The following is a 22,102-nucleotide window of genomic DNA, read 5'->3' on the forward strand; positions in this document are numbered from 1 at the left end:
GGGGGTAGCTGTACTGGGCCGAACCGGGTGGAGAGGAAGGGGGATTTGGGCGGTTTTTGGATGGGTTGGGAGTTTCTACGGTTGGAGGAAGAGAGAAGGCAGGGGTTGAAGGAACCGTTGGGGCTGAGGGAAGTGATTGATAGTATCAGGGGAATGCAGTCGAAGAAGGCCCCAGGACCAGATGGCTTCCCGGAGGAGTGTTATATGCATTTGTGGCAGAGTTGGGACCGCACTTGTTGGGGATGTTTAGTGCTTATGCTTATGGTAATAATGCAGGTAAGGAAGTTTAGAGATGGCGGCTGATGGTATAAAATTGGACCTGTTGCAAAGTGAAAGTTGGACGAAATAAAAAGTTACACTGTGATCTGTCCAACATTCCATTTTAATCTTTAAGTGACAAGAATTCTGACTTGACTTAATTAAGTACAAGAACTATGAGCTATCATTGTTTAAACAATAGCACAGCACAACCTCATCTTGCAAAATGAACATAACTAGGGCAGCACGGTATCATTGTGGATAGCACAATTGCTTCACAGCTCCAGGGTCCCAGATTCGATTCCGGCTTGGGTCACTGTCTGTGCGGAGTCTGCACATCCTCCCCGTGTGTGCGTGGGTTTTCTCCGGGTGCTCCGGTTTCCTCCAGTTCAAAGATGTGCAGGTTAGGTGGATTGGCCATGATAAATTGCCCTTAGTATCCAAAATTGCCCTTAGTGTTGGGTGGGGTTACTGGGTTATGGGGATAGGGTGGAGGTGTGGACTTGGGTAGGGTGCTCTTTCCAAGAGCCGGTGCAGACTCGATGGGCCGAATGGCCTCCTTCTGCACTGTAAATTCTATGATAATTTATGATAAACTCTTGTTGCAATGGTAAAATTAAAGTTTAAATGCATTCTTACCTACTGGCAGAGGGTGATGCTCCTCCCGTTTCATCACCTCAATATTGAAATTCTAAATTATACACATAGAGGACTGAAGGAGAGTTAACTGACACAAAATTCTACCTAAAATATTTCATGCAATTTTTGTCTTCTAGCCAAAGAATTTGCTCAAAGAACAATTGAACGGCAGCGAGCAGCATTCATTCGATGGGGAGTGATGGCAGACTGGGATAAATGTTATTACACTTATGACAAACCATATGAAGCCAAACAGTTAAAAGTGTTCCACAAAATGTTTGATAAGGTATATTACTGTTCTTGGTCTGTTCATAGATTGCCCAATGCTTGATGATTTGTTAATTTTACTTCTCTTTGTCTTAAGGGTTATATTTATCGAGACTACAAACCTGTATTTTGGTCTCCTTCCACAAGGTTTGTAATTTATTTCATGAGAAGTCATGTTGAATTTTAAGTTATCTCTCACTTGATAAAATGGTTGCTAAAGTTTATCATTTATCTATGCAGAACAGCCCTGGCTGAAGCTGAACTCGAATACAATCAACAGCATATTAGTCGATCGGTATATGTCAAGTTCCCCCTCATAAAACCTCCTTCCATATTGTCTGCGGCAACAGGTACAGTAGAGTTACAAATATATTATTGAATTTAAAGTTTTGATCAGGGACAGTATTGTGGTGCAGCTTATTGAATCACCATGTGTTAATTTTGGGGGAAAATGTAGGTAGAAGGGAGAGTGGTTGTAGGATAACTGCTTTTATGGCACGTTATTGCCCAAATGAGAAAGGAATATTTATAGATGGGCAAGATGTTTATCATTTTTAATGTCATGATCGAATGGCCTGACAATAGCTCATCTCCACTTGGTAGCTGGAGGGGGTGCCGAAATTGTGCTTTGTGTTCCTTGTAGCTTGGAGGAAATGGTCAACCAGAACCCCTCTCCTGATAACCATCTGTCAAGCCCTGCTGTAAATGGATATATATGATTTTTTCAAAAGCTAGATTGACTGTATGGACTCGCAAAGCTGAACAGAACATTGATATTCTTTCTTTGAACTCATACTTGATGAATGGCTAGTTGAGTGAGGTGCAAAACGATAACCAGCACTCATAACATATTTTCCTCTCTTCCCGATACTTATCACTGAGTATGAATTACTACATGTAAGAAGAGGAAGAGTTGAGAAGGAAAAAGATATCTTGTGATACTGTGGTCACAAGATGTGTGATTTTTGAAAAAGTGTTTTTAAGTAAAGAAGTAGGCCATTCGGCCCATCGAGTCTTCACCAACAGTCTGAAAGAGCACCCTACCTCGGCCCTCTCCCCTGCTCTAGCCCTGTAATCCAATAAATCCACCAAACTTTGGACACTAAGGGACAATTGTGAAAGGCCAATCCACCTAACAGGCACATATTTGGACTGTGGGAGGAAACCGGAGCACCCGGAGGAAACCCATGCAGACATGGGGAGAACATGTAAATTAAATTGCGTACAGCAACCCAAGGTTGGAATTGATCCCGGGTACTTGGTGCTGTCAGGCAGCAGTGTTAAGCACTGTGCTATCCTGAAAGCATCTGTTAATATCATGATTTTTTTCTGAAGACAAGATGGCTAGCAAAATACATTATTTTATCCACATCTTTGAAGAATAATAGAATCCATTTGATAAATTAAGTGATCTGAGAAAAATAATTGCATCAGTAGGAAAAGTAATATTTGATCAGTTATTATGATGCATCTGCAACATGGATATTGTGTGGTGAAAACATAGGAACATAGGAATTGGGAGCAGGAGTAGGCAGTTCAGCCCTTCGATCCTGCTCCGCCACTCAATCAGATCATGGTTGATCTCTTCCTGGTCTGAAATCCACCTCTCCATCTGTTCCCCGTATCACTTTAACCCGTTTATTTTTATCAGAAATATATCTGTCTCCTTCTTGAAACCACTTAATGACTCAGATTCCACTGCACGATGGGGCAGCGAGTTTCACAAATTCACCACCCTCTGCGAGACGTACGTCCTCCTTATCTCAGTTCTAAATCTACCGCCTCTAAACCTATATCCGTGACTTCTGGTTCGAGATTGCCCTAAAGGGGGAACATTTGACCTACATTTACTCTATCAATCCCTTTTAATATTTTATACACCTTGATTAGATCCCCTCTCATTCTTCCAAACTCCATGAGTATAAGCCCAAACTGTTTAATCTCTTCTCTTACATCGACCCTTTCATCCCCGGAATCAATCTGGTGAACATCCTCTGAACTGCTGCCATTATCACCACATCTGTCCTCAAATAAGGAGACAAAAACTGGACACACTACTCCAGATGTGGTTTCACCAACACCCTATACAATTGTAACAACACTTCTCTACTTTTATATTCCAGTCCTTTTGTAATAAACGCTAATATTCATCTGCCTTTTTGTCCTTTTTGTTTAGTCTTCAAATAATTATTTCATCTTGCAGGTGATGTATCCTCTGTACATGCTTTGATCTGGACAACCCAGCCTTGGACAATTCCAGCAAACCAGGCAGTTTCTTACATGCCAAATGCCCAGTAAGTTCCTATGTTACTTATAACTCACCACATTAAGGTAGCTGTGTCCCTCCTTGACTAGGGACCCAGCCACATTTTGTGACAGAAGTAAACAATCGTGGCGTTGTTTGCTTCGAACTTCCAGCCTGGAACTGTCCACAATCGAATCAAAGTCCACTGACCAAACAATTTCAGAACAATCAGAGCCTCTACATACAGAGCACCAGTTTGACTTTGTAGTCCTTTGTGGATACCGCTCTTTGGCAGAAGAAAATCAACGTCTTCCACGGCATAACATTGATTTAAATAAAATCTTGTTTAAAAATTCAACCAAGGTGCTACTGCGTGCCACAACAAATGGAACATTTGAATAAAGTTCAATTACACCCATACAAATGATTACTGCCAATTATTCATTAATTTTTGACTGGGAGAATCGAAAACTTTTCTGAATTTCGTGGAAGGAAGCTGTTGCTTCGGGTGTAGTGAAATTAAAGACGAGTATGATTATCCAATATTAACTTTAGTTTTGAGGATGTTTGATCACTCTGTTGAAAGAATAACCTTTCCTTGCAATTTGAACATGCAAAATTTCAATACATTGCTGTTTTCTTCGTAAATTTGAAAAGCACATAACTAGTTTTTAGTTTGCCATAATTCATGTTGTAGTGCAAAGGTTAGGTTTATTTGATCCCCAAGGCTTTTTTTAAGCAGGTCAGTAGGAGCATCATGGGATTTGTGTGGGCGGAAAAGACCCTGAGGGTGAGAAGGGTGTTTCTGGAGCGGAGTAGGGACAGAGGAGGGTTAGCGTTACCTAATCTGTGTGGGTATTGCTGGGCTGCCAATGTGGCGATGATACGCATGTGGGTAATGGAGGGGGAGGGGGCGGCGTGGAAGAGGCTGGAGATGGCGTCCTGTGTGGGCACGAGTCTGGGAGCGCTGCCGCTCCCGCCGACTAGGTACACCACGAGTCCGGTGGTGGCGGCGACTTTGAAAATTTAGGGGCAGTGGAGGCACCACAGGGGTGAGGTAGAGGCTTTGGTTTGGTCCCCGATCCGGGAGAACCATCGGTTTGTCCTGGGGAGAATGGATGGAGGGTTCCTGAGCTGGCACAGGGCAGGAATTAGAAGGATGGGGGACCTGTTTTTAGATGGGACGTTTGCGAGCCTTGGGGCGCTGGATGAAAGATTTGGGCTTCCCCCCGGAAATGCCTTCAGGTACATGCAGGTAAGGGCGTTTATAAGACGGCAGGTGAGGGGGTTCCCGCTGCTTCCAGCACTCAGGATCCAGGATAGGGTGCTCTTGGGGGTGTGGGTTGGAGAGGGCAGGGTCTCGGCAATTTACCAGGAGATGCAGGAGGAGGAGGAGACCTCGGTGGAGGAGCTAAAGGGTAAATGGGAGGAGGAGCTTGGGGAGGAGATAGACGAGGGTACGTGGGCGGACGCCCTGGGTAGGGTTAATTCTTCCTCTTGCGCCAGGCTTGGCCTGATACAATTTAAGGTTCTTCACAGAGCGCATATGACAGGGGCAAGGCTGAGCAGGTTCTTTGGGGTGGAAGACAGGTGTGGGAGGTGCTCGGGGAGCCCAGCAAGTCATACCAATATGTTCTGGGCGTGCCCGGTGCTGGATGGGTTCTGGAGGGGTATTGCGAGGACGGTGGCTAAGGTGGTAAACACCTGGGTTAAGCCGAGTTGGGGGCTCGCACTATTTGGGGTATCGGACAAGCCGAGAGTGCAGGAGGCAAAAGAGGCCGGTATTCTGGCCTTTGCATCCCTGGTAGCCCGGTGGAGGATTCTGCTACAGTGGAAGGATGCGAGGCCCCTGAGCGTGGAAGCCTGGATCAGCGACATGGCATGGTTCATTAAATTGGAGAGGGTAAAATTTGCCTTGAGAGGGTCTGTGCAAGGGTTCTTTAGGCAGTGGCAACCGTTCCTAGACTTTCTAGCAGGGCGTGAGGAGGTGGTCAGCAGCAGCAGCAACCCAGAGGGGGGTGGGGGGTGTACCTTGTGTTTTCTTCTGTGTTTATTATTGCTTAATGGGGGGTTTGTATATTGGGGAATTTTTGATGTAGTTGTAAGATGTTTATTTATGTGTTCTTTGTTTTTATTTTTTCTGTTTGTTGAAAATATGTAAAAATATGAATAAAAATATTTCTTTAAAAAAAAAAGTTAGGTTTTATTATAATCGCACAATACAGATTATAATGCTAATTACCTGCTTATTTTAGAGAAATTGAGGAATGCTCAAATTTTTGTTTTACCTTGGTGAAATTGTTTAAGGTCTGGGTTGGAAAAGCTGGCAAAGTTCCTAATTCATTGCTGTGTTTTATCCGAACGCAGGTATTCTCTAGTGAAGTGCTTAAACACAGAGGAACTTTACCTTCTAGGTACAGAATGTATAGATTCTGTAGCAACTATCCTGAGCACACAGTTTGAAATTGTTCAGACAGTCAGAGGTAAGAGGATCAAAAGTAGATTTATCCTGAGTTTGTCTTTTCTCCATTGAAGATTGTAGCCCTTAATAATGCAGTGTTGTAAATTTTATTCCACTGCAGATTTTCTTCTGTTGTATCTATACGCTGAAAGTTGGACCTATTATAGAGATAAGCTTGCAAATGCAAGAATATTCCTTTTGAACTTTGCCCAAGTGATAATTTTACAGGCATTTGCCCTGGCTATGGCACGAATTAAAGGCCACTTTGAGTTTAAGCGAAACAAGGCTATTAGATCGCAAGAGAGGCTAAAAGGGAGAACCGCGCCGGTGGCAATCTGTTTGCGATCTAACTGGCCCACTCCCGTTGATGAAATCAGGAAGGTGGCGGGCAAGAAACTAATAATCACCACTTAAGGCCAATCTCCACACATTTTCTGGGATCGACCCCCTATCTAATGGCCTCCTGTGATCTAACCGTCTCCCCTAAGAAGTGGTCACGCGGGCGCTGTACACCTTTTAAAAAAAATGTGAATCTGGCGGAAGGCTGCTGTGGGGATCCGCAGAGGGTAGTAGCCATCTACACTCTCATGCAATGAGCCCGGGGGCACTGTCGTTGCTGCCCAGGTGCTCGGGAGTGTGGGGGGTAAAGGGGAGTGGGGGGGTGATCTCTGTTTGCGTTGCCTGCCATCGGGGGTGCAGAGCCGGGGGAGGAGGGAGGGTTAGAGATGGGTGCCTCAGTGCCTGAGGGTCCACCATGCCCACCCCCTGGAACGTGTGTTCCCTACCCGGGGTCAACCCCAGCCCCTGCCCCACCGACCACCCGTAACTCCCACTGACCGTGGAGGTCTCTGGCCACTATTGCTAATTGGGAATTGGCAATCATCGTTAAGTGAGCATTTCACACGTCCCAAGTGGATCCCCGTGGGTGGGCGGGCGATGTAGCAAGTGGGAGTTATTGCCTAGCATCCCAATCAGACCGTGATGCTTAGACACTGTGCCTTAGCACTGCAGGGAGCAACACCATGGACGCACTGGCCAACATCCGAACACCCAGGGGCTGGGCCCCAGCACTGGGAAAACTCCGCGACTAGAGGGTGGGTGTATGCACTGAGAAGGGGACCAGTACCCAGTCTAGGTACTGTTGCATGCAATTGTCAGGGATACAGGGTCTGGTGTCCGGTGACCAGTGGACCCTGTTATGGCTGTGGGTGCATGGGCGAGATGTGTTGGATGGTGTGGGGGCAGGGGTGGGTGGAGGGAGTGCAGTGAGGGAATGGAGGGTCCTAGGGTGGAAGACATCGCTGGTTGTCAGTCTCACACTCTCACCAGTTACAGATATTACATGGAAGCTGCCCTCATAGTGCTGCTGGCAGGCCAGATACCAGAGAAGGCAGCGGCAGCAGAGCCGGCAGAGGCTCAAGCTGATGGCCCATGTGCAAGGCCCGCCCTACTCCGAGGACCAGGCTGCCCAGCAGGCCAGGGAGGAACCCAGAGGGGGAGGCCTGTGACGCCCAAGGTGCCTCGCTGGTCTTTCAAACTGACATTTTATGCTGCAGGAGGCTCTGCCTCAACAAGGAGACGGTGCAACACCTGTGTCATATCCTTGCTGACTTGGCACCACGTGGAGGAGGAGGATACCCATTCTCATTGCCCGTAAAGGTCACCCGTAAAGGATCCTGAACTTTCAGGATCATTCCAGGGCTCGAGTGGGGACTTGTACAGCATCTCACAAGCTAAAGCCCACAAGTGCATCCATGACTTTGTGGATGCTCTGTTTGCCCGGGCGGCTGACTATATAAACTTTGGCATGGATTAGGCCCAACAAGACGTCCGAGGAGCAGTATTCTCCACCATCGCTGGGATGCCCCAGTCCAGGGGGTAATAGATGGCAAGCATGTCGCTGGGAGTGCTGTAAATTAACAAGAAGGGGTTCCACTCCTTGAATGTCCAACTCGTGTGCGACCACTACCTGAAGATCATGCACGTGTGTGAAGCTTCTCAGGGAGTTACATCCTGGGGCAGTAGGGCATCCTCGGCCTCTTCGAAGACTACCCCAGGATGGCCAGTTGGCTCTTGGGTGATAAGAGGTACCAGCCGAGAACCTGGCTTATGATGCCAGTACGGCCAGTGACCGATGTGGAGACCCGATACAACGAGGCCCATGGGGCCACACGAGCTGTTATTTATCAGTGCATTGGACTCCTGAAATTGCGATTCCGATGCCTCGACCGCTTTGGTGGTCTGGTGTGCCCTCCACAACCTGGCAGTGCAGCGGGGCAACGTGATGGAGGGGGAGGAATATGGCCACCTCCGAGGAGGAGGAGGTGGCCCCGAACTAGGAGGGGCTGGAGGATGTCCCTGGGAGGACTTGCAGGATCAGCTGGGGGATGAAGGACAGACAGCAGCGGCGAGGGTCCGGCAATCCCGGAGGGCCAGGGAGGCCCTCATCCTTGTCTGCTTCACATAGGACGTGGCCTCGTTCATCATTCCCTCTCCCCCCCCCCCCCCTTTATCCTATTCCACCCTCCCAGGTTCTGTAACGGCACTCCAGTGTTGATGGGACTGGGGGTAGGATATTGGTGCTCGGCCCGCATCGCGGAAGAACATGCCAGAGGCATCTCATTTCTGGAGTGCAAATTTTTTTAATGCTGTACACATGTGTCCCCAGCTACCCCAATTCCCCGATGGTACCATCCCACCTCCCCCCATGCTCTCTCAGTGATCCTTGACCTGCTTAGCCTTCCGTGCTCTACTGCTGCGCCTTGGTGTGTCCCAGGATACCAGAGGTGGAGGCAGCCTGCTGCCTGTGACATTATCATAAATGTAAGAACTGCAAGGGTTAATGAAATGCCAAGATCAACCACTAGATGGAGCTAGAGTTACAAGTATATAAGATACTAAGCCTTGTGGGGCGAGAAGTGAAGGAGATAGCTAGAGTACAGACTGAAGGAAAGATAGTGTGAGTGAGAGCAGACCATAGTCAATATTATAGTGTAGAAATTAGTAGTAGATGAGTGTAGATTATGTTAATTAATAACTATTATATAGGAGTAAGTGCCAAATCCAATTAAGTAGTGATAATAAATTTATAGCATTGTTCAAATTAAAGCTATTTTGTGGTCTTTGTGAACACTACGCCAACCATCCTGAATTTAGCAAAGAACACTACACTGCCTACCACGTCCTGTGGGCTTCGATGCACCTGGTAAGCTCCATAGGGCCCTGGGGTTCACCTCGGGATTGAGGGGCTGCTGGATTGAGCATCGGCTGCCTTGCTGGCTCTGCCAGCCCTAGCGGCTCCCCAATGTCTGCAAAACTGTGTCGACGCAGGTGAGCGCGGTCCTGGCAAATCAGCCGACGGGACAGTCATTTGCGGCGTGAAGCCCGTGGGGCCTCGTTAAATGGACCAATTACAAGTGTCGGCCTTGCCGGGCTCGGTGTCGGGAAGTTCGCGGCAGTTCCCACTCGCTACCAGACTAGGAAACTTTTCCATTAAATCATGCCCATTGAGTTTGTTAAAAGACCAGCTGAGAAGTGTTCTAGTCAAACCCTGAATTCTGCAAAAATTACTTTCAGCAGAGCTTTGCTGCATGACTATAAAAATAGAGAATGTGGCTGAATCTTTTTCCATTCCTTCTTATCCCTGGGATGCTGAGACTAACTGTAGTGTCCACATGGTTGTATTAGTATTATTGAGTAACTTTGCAGAATGTCTTTTTTAGGGATTTTCAATAAGTTTTTTAAATAATCATAACTCTCGGTTCATTTGCACTATTATTTCCTATAATGTAGGTTCAGATTTAGAAAATGGAGTCTGTAGCCATCCCACAATTCCTGGAAGAGAATCGCAGCTTTTGCCTGCTAATCATGTGACAATGGCTAAAGGAACAGGATTGGTCCATACAGCACCTGCTCATGGAATGGAGGATTATGGTGTTGCTTCACACCACAAACTCTCTGTGGTAAGTTACAGATCCAATATAGAAACATAGAAAATAGGAGCGGGAGTAGGCCATTTGGCCCTTCAAGCCTGCTCCGCCATTCAGTGTGGTAATGGCTGATCATCCAAAACGGTTGCCTATTCCTGCTTTCCCCCCATTTCCTTTGAATCTTTAGCCCAAAAAGCTCCTCTTGAAAACATACAGGGCTAGATTTTCCGTTTCAGTGGCTAAGTGCCAGTTGAAACAGAGGGCGTTTTACAACGCTAAAATCGGCGCCGAAACCGCACCAATTCCAGGGCTGGTGAGGGACTAGCAGCGGCGCCGGGTAAAACTCCCGGATCCCACGCCAAAAACCGCCAGAGAATGGCCTAGTCCGTGGCCGCGCATGCGCATGGCGACCTGCAGCGGTTGCGCCGTACAACATGGCGGCGGCCGTGCGTGGACTCGACCTGCCAAATACGGCCCTACAGGACAACCCCTGGCCACCTCCCACCAGTCCTCGCGGAAGCCCCCCTGGTCGGCAACATGGCTCAGAGCCGATTGTGGCTGGACACAGTCCGCGGCCGTCACACCGGGTTCCCAACCGCTCAGACCAGATGTCAACCGCGCGGTTGGGGACTCGACTCACCGGGGTCGGATGATTGGGGGGTCGGCCCATCGGGGGCAGAGCATTTGGGGAGTCGACCCATCGGGAGCGGAGCATAGGGGGACTCAGTCCATCGGGGGACTCGGCCCATCGGGGGCGGAGCATCGGGGGACTCGGCCCATCGGGGGCGGAGCATCGGGGGTGGAGCATCGGGGGACTCGGCCCATTGGGGGCGGAGCATCGGGGGAGGGCTCCAACAGTGTGTGGCAATCGACGCGATGATGCCATTTCGGAGGGGGCAGAGACTCGAAAACCTCCTCAAACCGGCACTGCCCCTGATTTGGGCATCGGAAGGGATTCTCCGCCCGATCGCTGTTTACGATATAGGTGTCGGGCAACAGAGAATCCCGCTCACAATGTTTGGCCTCAGCTGCTTCCTGTGGTAGCAATTCCACAGGCATCCCAGTCTCTGGATAAAGAGAATACTCCTCCTCTCGGTTCTAAAAGGTTTAGCCTGTACCCTTAGACTATGACCCCTGGTTTGGGGACCACCAGCATTCGGAACATTCTTCCTGCATCTACCCTGTCTATCTAGTCCTGTTAGAATTTTATATGTTTCTATGAGATTCAACCCCCCCTTCATTCTTCTGAACTCCAGCGAATATAATCCTAACAGACTTGATCTCCTCATATGTCAGTATTGTCATGCCAGGAATCAATCTGATGAACCTTCTCGGCACTCCTTCTATCGCAAGAACATTCTTCCTCAGATAAGGAGACCAAAGTGACACACAATATTCCAGGTGTGGCCTCACCAAGATTTTGTAAATTACAGCAAGGCATCCCTGCTCCTGTACTCTAATCCTCTTACTATGAAGACCAACGTATCATTCTTTGCCGCTTGCTGCACCAACATGCCTATCTTCAGCGACTGGTGAACGAGGACACACCGGTCGCGATGCACATATCTTCTCTCTCAATTTATGGGCATTCAGATATTAATCTATCTTCCTGTTTTTGCTACCAAAGTGGATAATCTCACATTTGGAGGCTTTGTGGCAACCCCCCATGCCAGGGACCCGAATTCGCTTCCCGGCTTGAGTGACTGTCTGTGTGAAGTTTGCACGTTCTCCCCGTGTCTGTGTGGGTCTCCTCTGGGTGCTCCGATTTCCTCCCACAAGTCCTGAAAGACAGGCTTATTAGGTCATTTGGACATTCTGAATTCTCCCTCAGTGTACCTGAACAGGTGCTGGAATGTGGCGATGAGGGGATTTTCACAGTAACTTAATTGCAGTATTAGTGTAAGCCTACTTGTGACACCTATAAAGATTATTATTAATAAAACAATTTTTGCCCCTTAGGGTTTCTCAGCTCTACCCATACAGATTCCACATTGTTGGTGCAAATAACTTTCCTCACTCTTGCGTAAATTTCCTCTAATCAGAAATGCAACTCCACCACCTTTTCCTTTTTGTCTGTTCTTCCTAAATGCTGAATACCCCTGGACGTTGAATTCCCATCCCTGGTCACCCTGCAGCCATGTCTCTGTAATCCAAACTATATCATACCCGTTTACATCTATTTGCGTGATGAATTCATCCACCTTATTGCGAATGCTCCATGCAGTAAGGGATGACTTCAGGCGTGACTTTTTAACATTACTCCTCCCACTCCGACTATTTTTTCTGTGGCCCTGTTTGATTCTGGCCCTTGACGTCTATGCCTATCACTTTTCTTATTCCCCTTTTTGTCATTTGTTCTTGTCCTTAATTCCCCCTCCTCTGACTCCTTGCATAGATTCCCAGCCCCTTGCCATTTTAGTTTAAACCCTCCCCAACCACTCTAGCAAATACTCTGACCCTGCCCAGGTGTAACCCATCCAATTTGTACTGGTCCCACTTCCCCCAGAACCGGTCCCAATGTCTCAGGAATCTGAAACACTCCCCCTCACACCATTTTTTTTCAGCCACATATTCACCCGATATATCTTGCTATTTCTACCCTGACTACCATGTGACACTGGTAGTAATCCTGAGATCACTACCTTTGAGGTACGACTTTTCAACTTATTTCCAAACTCCATATATTCTACTTTTTGTATCTCAGCCCTTTTTTACCCATGTTGTTTGTACCAATGTGTACCGCAACCACTGGCTGTTCACCCTCCCCCCTCCAGAATGTCCTGTAATCGCTCCGAGACATCCTGGACCCTAGCACCAGGGAGACAACATACCTCGTTTGTGGCAGCAGGAATTCCTGTCTATTCCCCTTACAATTGAGTCCCCTATAAATAATGCATTCCCACACTTTTTACTCCTCCCCTGGTGCAGAGAATATTGCTGTTGCTGCTTTCCCCTGAGGCCATTCCTGCCACCAGTATCCAATGTGGCATATCCGTTTTGCAGGATAATAGCTATAGGAGATTCCTGCACAGCCTGCCTAGTCCTCTTGATCTGCCTGATGGTCACCCATTCCCTCCCTGCCTGTGGGGTCTGATTCTGTGGTGTGGCCACATCTCTATACGTGCTTTCCACGATACTCTCCGCCTCGCAAAGGCTCCACAGTGTCCCCAGCCACTGCTCCAGCTCCAAAACCCAGGCTTCCAGAAGCTGCAGCTGGAGACACTTCCTGCACACGTCAGCCCCGGGTACTGGAAATGTTACCGGCTCCCCACATGGAGCACGAGGAGCATACCGTGGTTTTGAACTCTCTTGCCATGACGTACCCCTTTAAATTAAACTGTTGGAAGATGTTTAATATCAGATTACATCAGTTACTCTAGGGCCGTTCTTTCTGGTCCTCATTACTCCAGAATATTGCTCGTACCAGCTATAAACAACAAAAAGACGTATGATATTTGAATTATGTACACAATCCTAATATCTAATAATGGCAGCACAAGTATGATGGGCCATAGGCGTCCTTATTGATTTTACCAACAAGAATGCATTCAATAAAGTTAACAACACCAACTTGTATTTACATGGAGTCAGTGTAGGTTGGCGAGTGCAGTGGTGATGGCTGAATGGGTGGAGTGCGTTAGAAGAAGGACTTGCCCTTAAACTTGTTCCAACATTCAATGATATGGCTGATCTGCGACCTAACCTCTTTCTCTGTTTCTTGTCTCAAAACTCTTGATATATTTGGTTAACAAAAATCTGTCAATCTCAGACTTGATAATAATGACTTCAGTTTTTCCAGTGTTTAATTAGAGGAAATTGTAGCTCATGTATTTGCAACTGTTACAATTTTCATTAGTTTGATCTTCATTATTTTAGGATGCTTTAGTGGATGAAGATGGCTTTTTCACTGAAGCTGCTGGATTTGAGCTTCAAAACAAGTATGTCCTTAATGAAGGAAATGAAACAGGTTGGTTGCTCTGTCTGCTTTCTCAATGGTTTGTTAGGTTTGAAGGTGGCAATGAACTAGAGAGACCAGTGGGGGTTGCATAATTAATCCTTGCTTTATGCTGCGTTATCTGAACTTTGAGTTGTGGAAGAAGCAATAATGTGAATTTAATTTTAAAAAGTAATTGGGTACTCTAAATTTTAAAAAAAATGAATAACAGCCATTTGGGTGAAGTAATGGAGGATACCTAGCAATTGTAAAGCCAACATTTATAATCAAATCCTGCAGTGGTAGAAGGGGGAAAATTAGTGAAGAAAATAAAACGCTTTTCATAATTCTGTTGATGATATTGTGCTCTCAAATACTTTTCTTTATTAAAAACATTTTAATTTTTGTTTCTCGTTGCTTTGCCTTTGTCAACCATCCTCTGTTTTATGCTTGAGCAAGCCAGTTGTCAGTGACATTGAGCTGAATGATGTTCAAGTTTTGTACAGAATGATTGATATTGTTACATTTTTTTCTCCCTTTAAGGAGATACCCAAACTGCGCTTGGTTCCTTCTTTGGCATAATTGAGATTGCAAATTGCTGTTCAGGAATGTTTATCCTAATACTGTAAAACACATTAGAACATCAACCAGCATACATTCAGATACTGATAATTTGTGAAATCTTATTTCTTATTATTTTAGGGGCCAGCTGAATCTTACTGACTCTCCACTTGATGCAATAGTGATTAAGCAGCAGACAGATGTTGCAAACAGTTCAGTTCTTGAAAACAATTGGAGCCTGTAATCAAAAAATAAAATGCTCAGTTTCAAACAATCAATAGTATACTGTTATGTCAGCTTGATTCCAATAGCTGAGCTGGAATGTAGTTTTATGATGAAACTGAGAGTTGCATTAGCGCAGAGTTGCTTTTCAGCTGCTTTATACTTGCAGATGATAGTTTCCAGTGAGATGTACAACTGCCTTTTCTGATTGAAATAGCAGCTACAGAATGCTGTCTCTCTTGCTTTGAATCAGTAGTAATTTCACATCAAGAAAAGCAGTTATTAACATGATAATTGGCAATTTTAGACATGCCTCAAGTGAGTTATAATGTCTATACTTTTTAATGGATTGTAATGACTTCTGACTTTCATTAGTCATCCACATGTTGCATGGGGCAAACATGTTATTGAAAGAGGTGGAAATAAAGCATAGTTATCCATACGATTGGAGGACAAAGAAACCAGTAATAATACGATCCAGCAAACAATGGTTCATAGATACTGCAAGCATCAAGGACAGAGCCCAGGTAAAAATCTTTATTTTTGGGCTTAATTTACTGTAATAGAAAATATAAATGATCAGTATTTATAATTTTGTAATTTGACATTGTTAATGTGTATAATAATGTCTCATTTATCCTCACCAAACATTCTCTTTGTAGATATATAGAATATATGTCTTTAAACATGTATTATTTTTTAAATACATTTAAGAGTACCCAATTACTTTTTTTCCAATTAAGGGGCAATTTAGCATGGCTAATCCACCTACCCTGCACATCTTTGGGTTGTGGGGGGTGAAATCAATGCAGACATAGGGAGAATGTGCATACTCCACACGGACAGTGACCCAGGGCCGAGATTCAAAAACGGGTCCTTAGCGCCGCAGTCCCAGTGCTAACCATTGTGCCACATGCCGCCGCATATATTCTTTTTTTAATAAATATTTTTATTAGCTTTTTCAAATTTTTTCTTATACATAAATTACATTATATATATTTAACTAACATTTACAATCCCTTCCTCAACCTGAAAACATTCATTCATTGACTAACTACCCCCCTCCTATTCTAGCTGCTGCCTGAGGTTAAATCCTTAAAGTGAGATATAAATGGATGCCATCTTTTACGAAACCCCTCCTCGCTCCCTCTTTTGTTTTTAAAAATATTTTATTGAGATTATAAAATTTATATTATAAATTTTAACACAATGGACAACGCACCCACCCCCCCCCAAACCAGCCAACATGGCGTTACATAACCAGCACCCCAACAAAACGTCCCCACCAACCCGCTGCTGACTGCTTAATTTTTCCCAAAGACGTCGATAAACGCTGCCACCTCTGAGCAAACCCTTGCGCCGAGCCCCTCAAGGCAAACTTTAATTTTCCTTAGCCTGCAAAACCCTGCCAAGTCACTCACCCACACCCCCGATTTCGGGGGTTCCGGGTCCCTCCATGCTAACAAGATCCGTCTCCGGGCTACCAGGGAGGCAAAGTCCAAGACATCGGGCTCTCTTGCCCCCTGCGCTCCCGGGTCTTCTGACGCACATAAAAATCGGAACTGGACTTGGAACCTCCCTAACTTGCAGAACCTCTGACATAACGTCAGCAAACCCCTGCCAGAATCCCCCAAGCTTTGGACATGCCAGTACATGTCTCATTCCCTCTTAAACTAAATGTAACCTTCTCTAGGCTTAGAAACTCCATTAAATCTCCCAGCCATATTGAGGAACAGGGTGGAGAAACTGACCTCCAACCCAATAGGATTCGCCTCCGTGCCATTAGCGAGGCACAGGCTAAGATATCTGCCCCTGCCCCTGTCTGGAGCTCGGACAAGTCCAACACCCTGAATAGGGCTCCCAGGGGACTGGGTTCTAGGCCCAACTGGAACACTGCTGACATGGTGCTAAAGAATGTGTTCCAGAATTTCCTAAGTTTCAGGCACGGCCAAAAGATGTTTGCATGATTGGCTGGCACCCTCCTGCATCTGTCACAAATGTCTTCAACCCCTTCAAACATGCAATATATATATATATATATATTATATATATATAAACTTATATTCTATACATGTTTAAAATTTGTATTTGCATTTTAGGATGTTTGTGACAGCTATTATATTGGAATAAACTGAAGGTTCTTTTCTATTTATTGATGCTGTGAGGATCTGCTGTGCCAGAACTTGTGTAGTTCATGAGTAAGCTTATTTTGACCTGTGCAATGCTTCCACAACATTTTGGAATCTTTTATTATCAAATTTGAAGTGCGCATTCTTATTTGGAAGTCAAAATGTATTGTGCAAACAAAGTGGATAAACAAGTACCAAGTTGGACCATTGCAGTAACCCTGTTGTGCCACAGGAGTGTGCTATTGCATGCATTGGATATATTCTATTAAAACCTGGGCCGGGAATCTCCGAAAATGGGGCTATGTTCCCATGCCCGCCGGAAAATGGGTGCGAATTACTCCAGACTTATTTCGAAATGTCCGGAGTGATTCTCCGGAGTTCAGGAGGATACCAGGGCCCTGACCTGCTCCCCCCAGTTGTTGCTGCCGATATGGGGCCCTGCACTTCCGGTCGCGGGTCCGCGCATGCACACAGCGGCCATTTTAACGCTGGCCCCTGCGCAACATGGCAGAGCCCTACAGCGGGCCAGCACGGAAGAATTAGCCCCCCCCCCCCCTCCCCCTGAGTGCGTGCCCCCGCCAATCGGTTGCCCCCGATCGCGGGCCTGGCCATCGTGGACGCCCCCCCCCCCAGAGTCTGTTCCCCCCCCCCCCCCCAACCAGGACCGCGCCTGCGGCCACGATGCCGAGCTCCCGCCGGGTGAAACCATACGGGAACCACGCCGGTATGACTGCGGGAACACGGCCGGTTGATCGCGGAGAATCGCCGCGGGGGCCTCTTTCAACGCCCCCCAACCAGCGCCTCGTCGACCGTGCGCGCACGGCTGCTGCCGATTCTCCAGTCCACAGAGAATCGCGTCCCGGCGCCGCGGGTCTAAGACGTCATTCTCCGTCCCCGTTACGTACGCGATTTCGGCTTGGAGGCTCGGAGAATCCCGGCCCTTATTTTTAAAGATTAATGTGTGGTACACCAATGTGCTTTTTAACGGTCAGGCTATGTATGTGCAAACATTTCTTCTGTGTTCATGGTTTTTTAATTAGGAGAAATGATTGCAAAGAGCAGTAGAAAATAATAATGAAAACAGAAAACGCTGGAAATACTCCATGTCAGACAGCATCTGTGGAGAGGAAATAGAGTTTGGCGTCTGATCAAACACCGCATCCTCTAAGCATCTGTGAGCAATACAAGAAATAGCAAAGCTCTTCAACCTTTTGAATTGAGGATTCTCACTGAGACCTGTAGAGTATAGAACACAAAGTAGGAACTCCTAAATTAGATTTTAATCAGTACAAAAAGCAAAATAAAGATTGAGAATGACAATGGGATTGAGAGGGATAAAAGAGACAAAGTAACAAAATAATTATTTTTTAAAAAAAAGTTCTCTAACACTGCTTAATTTTGAAGGATGTCGAGCCCATCCATATATGTGAAAGTAAGTTTTCAGGGCCAGAGAAGTTTTTTGGTTGTAATTATCACTTTTGGCATTAAAACATCACTTACTGTTGAATGCACCCACCCTGACTTCCTGCTGTCTTTCTTCACCCTGGGCACCTGACAAGGTCACTATTTGTTGCTTTCCAGAATTACACCTGACAAGGTGGAGGTGAGTCATTTTCTTGAATTACAGCAGCCCATCTAGGGCAGGTACATCTACTTCTGGAAAGGGAGTTCCACTGTCCCACCACAGTGAAGGGATGACAATATGGTTTGGTGGCGAGCAAGTACCTCAAGTGAATGCTCTTGGGTCGATTTCAGTGCTGCCACTATTGGTAAGGATGCACCAGTAAAGTCGCCATTGTCCCAGGTGACCATTGGCTGCTTTCCCCCTTGGGAGATTTGGCGATTTAACCTGAGGATCACCACACCTCAGGCGAGGGGCAAGATTGAGAAGGCAGAGCCTTTATGAATAACCTAAGCTGGTATGAGGATTGAGTATTGGCTTCGCTCTACGGCACGAGCCAGTTGTCCAGCCAATTGAACTAAAGCGCGCCCCAAATGCACCAGTGCACCCTGTGGGGAAGAGCTGTTAGCTTCACCTTTATGCCTTTTGCAAAATCCAGACCAACATCTTTTCCATGAAACAAATGGAGAATACTTGATATTTGGTGTTTGTGAGAAAAAAGGGTATTGTTTGACTGAAGATAGTGCCCAGTGTTGACTCTGCTTCATTTGCTTTTTCTTCTCAGTTTTTTGAGCCATTAGCAGCTTTATCAACTGATTTTGGTACTAAAATTGTATGTTTTGTTATTTTGCCTTAGGAATTGCTGAAGAAGGTACAACTTATTCCACAATCAGCAATGGGCAGTATGCTTGCCACTTTGGACAGGCGGACATACTGGTGCATTTCAAGGCAGAGGTGTTGGGGAGTACCCATTCCAGTTTTCTATCACAAAGAAACTGGTGAGCCACTCATTAACAAGTAAGTTGCTTTCAAAATTATCAGATGTATTTCTATGCCAGCTTGCAGTAATTGACAAAATAGGAGCGCGACCTTTTGTACTTGTTTGCATTGCCAACTAGAATTTCAGGTCAGTTTTCGTAGTTCTGGCAAAATGCTTTCCACATGCTGTTTCTAATGTTTTCATGGATGTGAACAGCAGTTTTGTAAAAATTGTAATTTTAGATGCAGTTTCATGAGTGAAGGGCTCAAACAAACATGTGTGATGTTCTGACTTTGTGGAGCTATTTAAAGAATGGCGCATATGAACAAACAAATCTCTACACACCATGGGGAAACAAAAATGATCAGACATGTAATCTCAAGTTTGGATACAAAATTGGTTGAATAATAGGAAGCAGAGACTAATGGTAAATAGATAATTTTCGGGCTGGAGGAATGCTTGTAGTGGTGTTCATCCGAGGTCCGTATTGGGATCCTTGCTTTTCATTATATATATTAACGATCTAGATCTTTGTGTGCAGGGGACAAATTCAAAGTTTGCAAATGACACAAAACTTGGAAGCTATGTAAAAGTGTGGAACTTGGACCTTCAAGTTGGCGGAGTGGGCAGATAGGTGGCAGATGTCCAATGTGAAGAAGTGTGAGATGATGCACTTTGGTAGGAAGAACATGGCGAGAGAATACAAAATAAGGAGTAAAATTCTAAAAGGGTGCAGGAGTAGCGGGACCTGGGATTATATATATACAGATCATTGAAGGTGGCAAAGCAGGTGGAGAGAACAATTAATAAAGCATATAGATTGGAGAATCTGTATTTACACAGCAACAAATCATCCATCAAAGGCATGGATGTGATTTTATTGGATTTAAACATTTATTCTGACTGCAGATCAGAGAGCAGAAATATACTGATTTTGCTGTCCATGTCTCGCCAAAACCTAACATGGTTTTAGCTGTAGCAAGCCTGTCCACTTAGTGATAATTTATTTGATATAAATACCACCTGCTCTCTCCCCACCCACCCTTTTCTGCTCTCTTACGTGTGCGCGTGTGTGCGTGCGTTCGGAGGGAAGGGCGAGGGCTCATGATGGCATGCAGAGGGGAAGCAGGTGGATGAAGAAAATGAACAATTGAAAGCAGAGGAAAGACAGAGGGGAGGGAAGCTGGACCCCAACAAATCTGCATGAAAAACACAAACAAGTGGGTCAAAGGATTGCCATGTTGTTTACTGGAAGGGGGTGGATGAATGTGGGGGGTAGAGGTTCAAATGGGGCATTGGTGCCTTGCAGGTGATGGGCTCGGAAGGGGGAGAAGGTGGTTGATTCGAGGAACAGACTTCTTGAGGCTGCTAGTCTTTTTCCTCTGAGTTGCTGACAACCTGCACTGTCTGGTGAAGACTGGTGGGCTGAAGCGAGTGATACGAGTGTGCTGGACTATTCTTTAAATACGGTTCTGGGACCTTCAAACCCACTAGCTGACAGCGAGTAGAATCAGCTACCGGCCCTCCAGGTGATTTAAAGGGGGAACTCACGTGTGCATAATTAATGCAGAATCTAGTGGGAATCCCACCATTCTTGTCAGCAGGAAAGGCGCCGCCACCCGCCTTAGTCTCAGAAACAGAGAATTCTGCCCCAACAGTCTGCCCAACAAAATGGATGTGCCGACATGATGATCTTTGCAATTCAAAAGTAATTTATTGTGTGAAGTACCCTAGGATATTCTGACATGATAAGACAACTCTTAGGTGGAAATATTATTTTTCAGTGATCTAAAGTTTTAAAAGTTACAAGTGAACGAGTGATATTGCAATCTCACCTTGATTTCTATGTTTATTGATGTGGGGAAGTTGTTGGAACAGCTGCTGCCCCGGCTTGTGCAGGACTTTGACCAGTGCAATCAGCTCTTTGTCATGACTAACATTTTACGTGGCTTTGAAAAAGGGTGGACACCAGTAGGCTTGGTATTTTGGGGAATGCATTCTACAATCATTTCGAATGAATAAAAAGTGCTTTGAGTTTAAAAAATAATCTTCAAGTTTATTTATCTCTATTTATAAAATTGACCAATAATTTTTCCCCCCAATGTTTTATGGGTTATAACCATAATGAACACTTGTTAGTTTTCAATGAAGTGGCAGTTTCTAGCTTTGTCAGTATTTAGAAATACGTGCAATTTACAATCGATAAACGACTTCCACCTCTGGGTGAACCCCTCCTCCCACCCCTGTAAGGCGAACTTGACCGTCCCCATGTGTAGGAAATCTGCCAGGTCACTCACCCATACTCCCGCCTTTGGCAGCTCCAAGTCCTGCCAACACTACAAGATCTGCCTCCGAGTTATCAGGGAGGCAAAGGCCAAGACAACGGCCTCTCTCCCCACCTAGAATCTCGGATTTTCTGACATGCCAAATATTGCCACCTCCGGACCCAGCGTCATGCCCACACCCAGAATAACATCCGAGGACCCCTGCCAGAACCCCCTCAACTTTGGACATGCCCAGAACAGGTGGACATGATTCGCAGGCCCCCTACCCCAACACACCGCCTACACCCATCCTCCACCCCTGCAAAGAACCTGCTCATCCTCGCAACCGTCATGTGGGCTCTTTGCAACACCTTAAACTGGATGGGGCTTAACCTCGCACATGACGAGGGTGCGTTCACCCTCCGCAGGACTTCCTTCCACGTCCCGGTCTGCACCTCCCCGCCCAACTCCTCCCACCATTTGCACTTATCTCCGCCACTGGAGCCCTCTCCATCAGCTTTCCATAAATGTCTGACACTCTTCCCTCCTCTGCCGACAACAGCTTGTCTTACAACATCGGAAGTGGCAGCCCAGGGAGGGATGGCACCTCTCTCCTCACAAAATCCCTCACCTGCCGGTACCTGAAGCCATTCCGTATGGGCAACTTGTACATTTCCTCCAACTCTTCCAGGCCGGCAAACTTGTCCCTTATAAACAAGTACCTAAAATACTCAGAAACCCCCAGAGCCTCGCATCCAGCCCCACCGGCAGAAACCTGTGATTATCACATATCGGCGCCCACAGCGACATGC

The 22,102-nt window shown here is 46.1% G+C and overlaps 1 protein-coding gene across 1 annotated transcript in view; it reads left to right on the plus strand.

Moving 5' to 3' along the window:
* The window catches only part of iars2 (isoleucyl-tRNA synthetase 2, mitochondrial), a 120,179-nt gene that overhangs the window by 9,363 nt on the left and 88,714 nt on the right, over positions 1 to 22,102 (plus strand). The window contains exons 4-12 of the mRNA XM_072509489.1: positions 1,035 to 1,183; positions 1,262 to 1,311; positions 1,405 to 1,514; positions 3,368 to 3,458; positions 5,777 to 5,892; positions 9,663 to 9,832; positions 13,676 to 13,766; positions 14,892 to 15,043; positions 18,904 to 19,064. Of these exons, the coding sequence (XP_072365590.1) occupies positions 1,035 to 1,183; positions 1,262 to 1,311; positions 1,405 to 1,514; positions 3,368 to 3,458; positions 5,777 to 5,892; positions 9,663 to 9,832; positions 13,676 to 13,766; positions 14,892 to 15,043; positions 18,904 to 19,064 (1,090 nt within the window). The remainder of the gene's footprint in view (positions 1 to 1,034; positions 1,184 to 1,261; positions 1,312 to 1,404; positions 1,515 to 3,367; positions 3,459 to 5,776; positions 5,893 to 9,662; positions 9,833 to 13,675; positions 13,767 to 14,891; positions 15,044 to 18,903; positions 19,065 to 22,102) is intronic.

Source organism: Scyliorhinus torazame, chromosome 1 (assembly GCF_047496885.1).
Source record: "Scyliorhinus torazame isolate Kashiwa2021f chromosome 1, sScyTor2.1, whole genome shotgun sequence".
In the NCBI taxonomy this organism is placed as follows: domain Eukaryota; kingdom Metazoa; phylum Chordata; class Chondrichthyes; order Carcharhiniformes; family Scyliorhinidae; genus Scyliorhinus; species Scyliorhinus torazame.